The following is a 9,225-nucleotide window of genomic DNA, read 5'->3' on the forward strand; positions in this document are numbered from 1 at the left end:
AACCTACATAGGAACAAGAAATCCTGACGTAGGCTAGGTCACAAAAGAGAAAATTGAATTAGGTTTACGAATGCACAAGAACGTCGTACTTCGTAAGGTTTCCAAAATCATTCGTCCGTGAAATCGATTTTAACCAATTTTTTGTACATATTTCGCAACGACTCTTTTTGATTTCATCGTTATAATACAATTACTAAGTTGTATACTCAGCATCTAATAAATAAATAAATTGTAAAATATGAAAAAGGCCCTATTGTCGGTAAACTTAAAATGTGTTAACTCTCTGGGTGTATGACGTTTTATCGGCTATTCCAATTTAGGTCCGTGTGCGCCTCGAAGTGGATTAAATTGCGATGCAGTCTTATTGCTCGATAAAAGTTGACCCAGGCTAGGTTATATTAAAACAGTAGTCACTATTTTTTTGCCATGGCCGAAAATACCTTTACGAGTTAAAAAAGCAATACACCCCACTTCAAACCCTTTCTCCCCAAGCCCTAATAACACTTTTTAATAGATCCATCAGAACCCGTAATGCCATAAAAAACACAATGAGAAACCTACAATACACCCTACTAACCAAGAAGTAATAAGCATCATCTAATTACGCCCACACCAAACTTTTTACCTGTTTTCAAGTCTTTAAAGCTTAAATTTAATCTAGCAAACCACAGGCCGAAAAAGCGTTCTTTTCGTTACACTTATTAGTTCATATTTTTGTTATGTTGTTTGCTCCTGTTAAGATAATTGTTACGCTCTTATTTTTGCGTGCGCAATCCCTTTTTGACGTAACCCTGTTTTGTTTTAACGTAGGCCATATGCGACACAAAATAATAGTTTAATAATAGGGCAATGATGCTCCTCCAACCCGGCGGGTGTATCATTGGCACCACACAACCCCAAGGGCTTGAGCCCTCAAAAAAATACTGCAATATAGGCCTACCGCTCTATGGGCTGAATAGATTTAATTAAAACGGCTAGAACTTCGCGCGGAAAAAGGGGTTCGGACCAACCTGATATAGGTATCGGTCTACAGTTTTTCACCCACTGTATTAAAACACATAGGCAAGCCCTTTAAAAACTATTTTTGCAAGTTTAAACAAGATTAATCAAAAAAATCTAACGCTTCAGTCGGATGTTCAACATCTTTCTAGTGATAGCTTGACTAAAATTCGTTTAGATAACCCTTAACTTTTTCAACATATGTAGAGTATGCTGTGCCATTTCATTTTTTAATCACAGTTGGTTATATCGAATATTTTTTTCAATTTTCTTTAATCTTAAAAATCTTAAAAAAATTTAATTATTTCAAGGAAGCAAAAGGGATCACCCAGGTAAAAAAACACATTTAAAACAACTACTCTAGTATGACTAAATTCAAGTCCTGGAATATTAACAAAATATCCCGCAGCAGTCCACAAGTCCAAACCTTGGTCTACAAAGTTCAGTATAAATGTTATTCGCACAAAAATGTCAAATACAGTATAAAACAATGGCTTTACATTTAAAGATTGTGCTGTATAAACCAATTTTAACAAAGTTACCAAATTGAAGTCATTTGCCTAATTGAGTCATCAAACCTTGTTTGAGAAATATGATCGCACCACAAAAAGTTTGAACCAGATAGAAATTGTTGTAAAGCGTAAAAAATAACCAAGAGCGATACGAACAATTTAAGTGAATGACTAAGATGACTTGGACTCGTAATGCGAATGAACACAAATCGTATCCTGAAAATTGCACATTATAAAGATGAACTTCACCTGGCAAACGAAAATTTGAAATACCTAATATGATTAGGCGACAAACAATGCTTTTCATAATTGCGGAGTCGAACTCGGCACTGAAAACGACTACGTAAGACCACCCGATTTTCGAGTCGGGCGCGTGCATGCGCAGTATTTAATTCAAAATAGATATTCCACAAACTGTAAATAGATGTAGATTAACATATACTGCATTGTGGAATATTTTTCAACCAGGTTTGGCGCTAGTTAACTATTTTACAACGCAACTATGCACTTACAAGCGCTTCAACTGATTAGACTCTAAAGAGGTATATTTCATAAGAATTTGAAGTATGTTTTATAAAATTATAACATAGTTAAATTTATTGGTACAACAAGATAAAAGACCAGAAGCATGTCGAGACATGTTTTAATTATAAAAACAATTTGAGGTTTGTTTTCTCATGTAAAGCGATTTTTTAACAAGGCACACAAATTAGCAAGTTAGAAATGTCGAGGATTAACCAACTTTCATCAATAAATCCGCGAGCCATTAGGATTAAATACACCTAATGAGTTACTTTGTTTGAACGCTGCAGGACAATAATGAACCACGTTAAAACCTTTTGTAGGAAAAATATACAAACTTACGGGGCCATGCCTTCTAAACTGTATTTCTTTCCATACGTAAAAAAATAATTTTACGTGGTTCGTGCGAAAGGGCATTATGCGTCTTATCGCACCTACGAAAATGAAAGTTTTGGCAACTCAAACCTTATAAGTAGGGCGAATATTTTTGGATTAAAAAAATTGGAAATTTTAACCCGAAAAATTGAAATTTTGACCTTGAAATTTATTTTTTTGACAAAATTTTGACCTATTAGAAATACATTGATTTAAACATCATATTGTTGTATGAAGTACTGCATTAGTGTCTTGGCGTCGTCAACCACATAATTTTGATGTTTGTCGAACACTAATCAGTTATTTTTTCAGGTTTACGCGAAATTCATAAAAATGCTTAATTGATGTTTTTGTCATTTCAAAAAGACAAACAGCTATAAAATTGCCAAAGAAAAACATGACGCTGGTTATTTTAGAAAAATGATGTGTAAACAATTGAAAAACAAGGTAAAAATAATTGCAGAAAATTTCCAATTATGACCGAGTATGTTATCCAAATAAGAAATAGGCTAATTGCAAATCACAAGTGAACAAAAAATGAAATACTGTTCAAAACCATTGGACAAATCAGGACTACACAACTATATAAAGCATAACCTAATGCGATAAACTAGACCTGGGTGGTTAATTCTGTCGGCTCGCGTGCACCGTAATATTGCTCTAATGAAGATTTAATACGGTTAACATGTCGTTAGACGTATTTAAAAACTAAATTGTTATGATAAAATGTTAACTGAACGACAATTTCAAAAAGCTGACTATACGTTTTTGAATTTGTAAACGATTTATGTTCATTTTTAGTAGATATTGACTTGAAAAATTTTTGACAAATGTTGACCTAAAGTGTAAATTTTAACAAAATTTTGACTTTTTTTGACATGTCAAAAAATATTCGCTCTATTTATAAGGCGTTTTGTCGTCTTGCGCGAATCAATAACAAGTTTGTAATATAGCTTTGTATAAAACGAAGCCTAACAACTATCTAAACTACAACTTAATAAACGCACTGTTGCGTGACGTTCTTAAAGTTACTTCTTTTTGACGTCATGGTTAGATAAAATTTGTGACGTCACGTTATGCCCATGCGCGCCCCACGGGGAGCAAGGGGGTGGGAGGGGCACTTGTCCCATCTGGAATATCAAAATGCGATTATTATTTTTTTTAAGTGTAATATCGTTTACGTATAAAGGTTTTGATTCGCATTTCAATTTCTACTGATATTAAATCGTATGTATTAATATCATAGGTACTGAAGCTATATTAAGTGAAAATATTAATATTGCCCAATCTGGAAAATTTTCTTCGGGCGCCTCTGGTTATGGCGTAGCTGTGTAATGACATCCCTGAAATTTCTTTCACGTCACTATTTTTTGTACCAGTATAGTTTAAATTGCCGATGGGGCACTTCCTCGTGCACAATTTTAAAAAGCAGCGTGGCCTTTGGGTTGCTGACCCCCTACTTTAGATTTATCGATGTTTGGGGGAGAAAATTCCCAGACAAGTGGTCACGAATATTTACGCATTTTATCCCCAAAATACACAACAAACATCGTAAAACGGTACCGTTGTAATCAAAGGACCCTTGTTATTTTTATTTTTCAAATAATGTTTTTTAAGACTCGTTTTAATGAACTTTTGGTGCGGACTCGACAAACGTTACCCAAGTTTAGAAGCGAAGAAAATGGGGTATTAAGTCATTGAACATTTCAACTGATTATGGATAGTTGACCAACATTTTAGTTGCGAATACTACCAGAAACAAATGTAGTAAACTTTTTTTCGTGTAACTTGCTTAGAAATTTGGATTATTTTGTAAATCAGTATAGGACAGTGTTAACGTTTATAGCCAACATGCAAAAGGCTTGAGCAAACAATTTTCACCAACAGTTGATTAATGTAAGAATTTCTCTTGGACGTCATTACTTATCAGTTTACAATTTATAAACGGGGTTTTTGACCTTAAAAACTACCGGACGGATTTACGCGAAGAATAATTGAACTCGGCACAATTGACTCAAAATCGGGCGAAAAGTTCACGCTGAACGCATACAACAGCGTATCGGAATGTGTTAAAATCGCTTTGCAGTAAGGCCCCGGGCGAGGGAAAGCTTTCTCGTGGCGCATTGTTGACCGCAGGTGGGCATCTAAAAGCTGCCAGCGCAAAGCAGCACAATTGAAAGTCTTCGCAATCGGCCTGGACGAGGTAAATACTGGAACGAGCAAACGCCCAGGGGCCATGGCAGCTCTTTTACCCGACGTGCGAGATACCGTTGTAGCTGCTATAGTGTTTCGGTAAAGCGCGCGGCAATCAAAAACCGGTTTTCCGCCACGTTTGGTGACGTAAACGTCGAAAGAAACTGGGCTCTTTTTCCGGGTCACGCCTCACAACTTTTCGCTGGGCGGTTAGCCTCGCTTGGGCGAAACGCCGGATCCGTTCCGGCAGGAAATTCCGCAGCATTCTGCTACTTACTGCGGCGGTAAGGCAAGCCCGTTTCAAGTTGGCCGGTTATCGACAGCTTTTTAAATTTGGCTTGCGAACGGTAACCTGGGTTGTCCAGCGGTATTTTGGCACAGTCGAAAAATAACCATTTATTGCATTACGATCGAATTACAATGACAAAACTTGACAGGACGACGTACAGACAGACATACATATTCATTCGGACACACACACACACACACACATATATATATATATATATGCACCGCACACCGTGTAACGTATGCAACTTCTTAAAGGGAATATACGCGAGTTTGAGACAATGTTAAATCGGCTTCGGCGGACAACCTCGTTGAAACAACAATGTCTTGAAGTAGCAGCGACCACGAACGACAATAGATGTTGCACCATCACACTAAAAATATAAACTTTAAATAAAAAATCATGTGAAACATGGAGAAACAATATCTACTAAAATTTGTAACGGAATTCGTCAAAGAAAAGCCTACGCAGCAGTAAAATTAGTACTGCTATGGAATCAAAAGGTGTTTCCTTGTAGAAAACACTGGGACTGATAGAACCTCCTAGTAAGGCGCGTGGTATTTTTTACGAAGTACTGTAGCTGAAAAAGGTTACAGCTAAAACTAAAAGGCTGGCCAGCTCTTACAGAAAATCGGGCTAAGATAGTGGCAAAGTTATACGTTTCACTTACGACACTTCATGAAGGTGTCGCAGAGGCTCTTGTAGACGACGTTGGGCGTTTGGGCGGCGTCGATCTTCGAGTGAAGGCCCCTTCGCGAGTAATAGTCGACCAGGGGCGTGGTCATGCTGTGGTAAGCTTCCAGTCGAGTTTTCAGCGCCGTTGCATTGTCGTCGGACCGTTTGATCAACGGCTCGCCAGTTACCTGGACGAAAGATGGCAGTTTTTTATTTTAACTTTTCGTTTTTTAATTTTTTTTTAAGTAAGTTTATAATGGAAAAGTAGGCTTGGAATTGCCATCGTTGCATTTTACCTAACCCTTTGTTCAAAAGGGTTTATTTCTGTTTTAAATTAATCAATACGTGTAAAACACCAGTTACAGAAATCTCAAACCACTCACGTCATCCGTCATTTCTTTCTTGGGCGGATTGAACTCGGTGTGGTAACTCCGGCCGCTCGGCTTGTGAATCAACCTGAAAGCACACGAGGGTTCAACAAGATGGCTTTGCGTTTAGTTCAAAACCGCATCGCAGCAAAAATAACGGAAGGTACAAACGGGGGTCGCTGTCCTGCTTACCTTGCCTTGCCGGCGCGTCCAAAGGTCACTTTTCACAACAGGCAAGCTAAGCTAAACTCTAGAAGCTTAGTATAACTGGGTAAACTTTATCTCCGGTCAGCGACACTCAAGGCAGCGTGGCGGTCATGTAACGACACCGTGATTATACTGTCTGTTGAGGCAAGGGCAAACAGGCAGTATACAACCACTGTGAAGACACAAGACTGAACAGGGTCGGCTGCTGATAAGGCTAAGGCTAAAACAAGCAACCTATTTGCCGACTGACTTTCTCTCTTGGTTGATAAAAACTTGTACTCAGTAGCAACGGCGGAAAAGACGGTGTTCCCAATGCTACATGAAAGTAGAATAAAGTGCGCCCGGTAAGCGCACGAGAAGCGTTACTTTCCTATAGCACTGTGCCACCGTCTTCCGCACACAACACAGCGCGGCCTCTTCCTTCGTAACGCGCAATAGAAGCGAGAAGCGGGGCGAGAAACAGAGCAGAACGTTCCGGCCCGCTGCTCTGGAATGTTAAGAACGGCGAAGCGTGTTTACGCTAGACTTCGCTGGCTCTGCCCTGGGGCGCCTCGCAAGAGTTGGCGCTTGTTCTCCGGTGTTCGCTTTTCCTACCGCGACAAGCGTTTAGACAGCGGCTCGAAATAAAAACTTTTCCGCTTCTAGCGCGCGCCCAATATCGCTTTTAACCCGCAAGAGGCATTTTTGTACGGAAAAGTGGCATTCCACCATTTCCATCACTTGGCCGTGGGATTTTTGAGCTGAGTCATCTGCCATCGCTCGTCACCTAGACCGAACCCAGATATGTTGGGTGGGCTCGCCGACATTGCAGCTTTTTACATAAAAAGCATCTTGCTATTGTCGATGAATAAGTGCAAACAGCATGATTTTACAAAAATTATCTGCTAGAACTTTCAACTGCTCGCAGCTGTTTCAACAGCAGGAAACCAGGATGAGAAAACTAGCGTGTGTAAATCTAGTTAGGATCGCCAAATGCTTGGTAGCATAACAGCAAAGGAAACGTGACGTTTTGGAACCTGATAGTTTTAAGAAACGCAAATGGAAATATGTACTAAATTGTCAACCTTATCTGTATTTTCCAAGCAAAAATGCATCATTACACAGTCAGTAAAATATTTTGAAAATTTGTAATACTACCTATAATATTTTAAATAAATAAAGCTAGGTTCTGCAGAGTGCAGACATAATACAGTTTTATTGCAACCACACTTGCACCTAAACAGTTCTAATGGGGATTCTCAAATGTTACAGAGGAGAGGACAACATTTAACAAAAAATATATAAACAAGGATAAACATGGGCGTTTACTCTACATCATCGTACAACAACCTCTGAATTTTATCTAACAAAACCACTGCAGAGCACTGTTATTTACCTTCCACAGATTCTTCGAACAAGAAGGGAATCGTCAATGTGAAATTCAACTACGGCATCAAGTGCAGATTTACGCTTTTCCAATAAAACATCAAGCTAAAAAACGTTTATAAAAACAATAAAGATATATTTCATTAAATACAGTTATGACAAAAAGTGCTACAAATACATCAAAAAACAAAATGTCAAGAGGGCAAAATTCTAGTTATATTAGACTTGAATATATACATTGTACCAAACTTTAAACCATTGCAACTTTTTATTTTAATGCGATTCTCTTGTACTTTGTCAAAAATGTACTGCAAGTTTTAATTAAAAAATCTAACATTACACACTGCTAAATTTAAAAAATAAATAAATTGTTACACAAAACTGGATACCTTTTCTGCTTGGACAATAGTTCTTGGAAAGCCATCGAGCAGAAAGCCCTTTTTACATTCAGGTTTGTCCAGGTTCTGGTCTATCATCTCAACAACAAGATCATCACTTACAAGCTTTCCCTCTGCAATGACCTGAAAGCAGAAAGACAACACAGTTTGGTCAATTTACAAAATAAATCATATCTGTTGGTGCACAGTTTATCAAATATACATTTTCAAAAACAATGCATGCATAAATGTATACATAAAGTAAACATTACCATACAGTAATTATAAATTGTTTCAATGTAACTTACCATAATATTTGTGGCTGTTACAAAAAGTTTCATACAAAATTGTGAGGACAATACAAAAATTGTTGGTAAGTTTTAGTGAACAGTTGTCTATGCAAAATACTAATTACAACAGCATAATTTGAGAGACAGCAGACACATGACGAATATTACAAAACTATGCCATGCAGTACAAAAGCAACTTTGCAAATTTCTCTGAATGTCACTTTATTTCCAACTTTATTTAAAACCTGTTTTATTCCCTCTTTTAGCCAGAAAATGCAAATTTTTTTTAAAACTTACCCAGTTGAAACATTTGCGCTATTAAACCTATGACAGTTGTGGTATGAAACAAACAATAGGCAAGGGAAATACATAACATTTACAATTTCAAATTGCTCACACTAATCGTGGAAATGAATGCAATCCCAAATATGCAACTAATTTTTTTGTATTTTAAACATCCACCAACAATAAAAACCAACCTTTTTAACTTCAGCACCCAGGGGTGAGCCGCTGCTGATCAAAGCTCGCAGCATGTCTCCTGTGGCAAGATGACAGGCACAGAACCTCTCAGCTAACTTGGGGGCCTGTTTCAGGAAAAAAACATTTTAAATAAAAACAAATCTATTGTGCAACTCTTAATGTTAGGGCATTAATAAAAATGTATCTTTTAGTTGTTATATTACCAACAGTATAATAAAACTAAATAGAAAAGATTATTTTTTTTTCACTGTATTATACTGTTTCTTATTTTAACAGCCCAACAAACAAAAATAATGTAAAATCGAAACAAAAAAATAATGGATCAAATACAAAAAGAATAAAATAACGGAAAATGCGGACTTTAATCTGTGAGACAGATTTAATACCTGGGTACCCTTTCCAGCACCGGGAGGTCCCAGTAAGATTGCACGAATTCCTCTGCTTTCCTGCTGTTGAGGCGTGTTGATAGATTTTGGAGCCATTGTGATAACAGGTAAAAAAGTAGACTAATAAATAGTTAAAAAAATAACAGTATAACCTGGTATAACCTAATAATAGAAAAAGCATTAATGG

General features: G+C 37.3%; 1 protein-coding gene across 1 annotated transcript; it reads right to left on the reverse strand.

Moving 5' to 3' along the window:
* Positions 1-4,982: 4,982 nt before the first annotated feature.
* On the reverse strand, positions 4,983-9,195 carry LOC146161432 (adenylate kinase 2-like). Its single transcript, XM_083383887.1, has 7 exons — positions 9,039-9,195; positions 8,652-8,756; positions 7,895-8,026; positions 7,516-7,610; positions 5,949-6,021; positions 5,561-5,753; positions 4,983-5,263 (listed from the first exon to the last, which is right to left on the reverse strand). Exons 1-7 carry the CDS (start codon positions 9,132-9,134, stop codon positions 5,259-5,261), a joined length of 699 nt encoding a protein of 232 aa, XP_083240013.1. The 5' UTR covers positions 9,135-9,195; the 3' UTR covers positions 4,983-5,258.
* Positions 9,196-9,225: the final 30 nt, after the last annotated feature.

The sequence above is a fragment of the Ascidiella aspersa genome, chromosome 3 (assembly GCF_963924565.1).
Source record: "Ascidiella aspersa chromosome 3, kaAscAspe10.2, whole genome shotgun sequence".
Classification (NCBI taxonomy): Eukaryota; Metazoa; Chordata; class Ascidiacea; order Phlebobranchia; family Ascidiidae; genus Ascidiella; species Ascidiella aspersa.

Excerpts from the sequence above, each read along its gene's own strand:
- LOC146161432 (XM_083383887.1), bottom strand. The coding sequence starts at position 9,134 with ATGGCTCCAAAATCTATCAACACGCCTCAACAGCAGGAAAGCAGAGGA. Across the intron at positions 8,027-8,651 it reads TGGGTGCTGAAGTTAAAAAG|GTCATTGCAGAGGGAAAGCT; the intron begins GTTGGTTTTTAT and ends TTCTGCTTTCAG. Across the intron at positions 6,022-7,515 it reads GTTCGAAGAATCTGTGGAAG|GTTGATTCACAAGCCGAGCG; the intron begins GTAAATAACAGT and ends GTGTGCTTTCAG.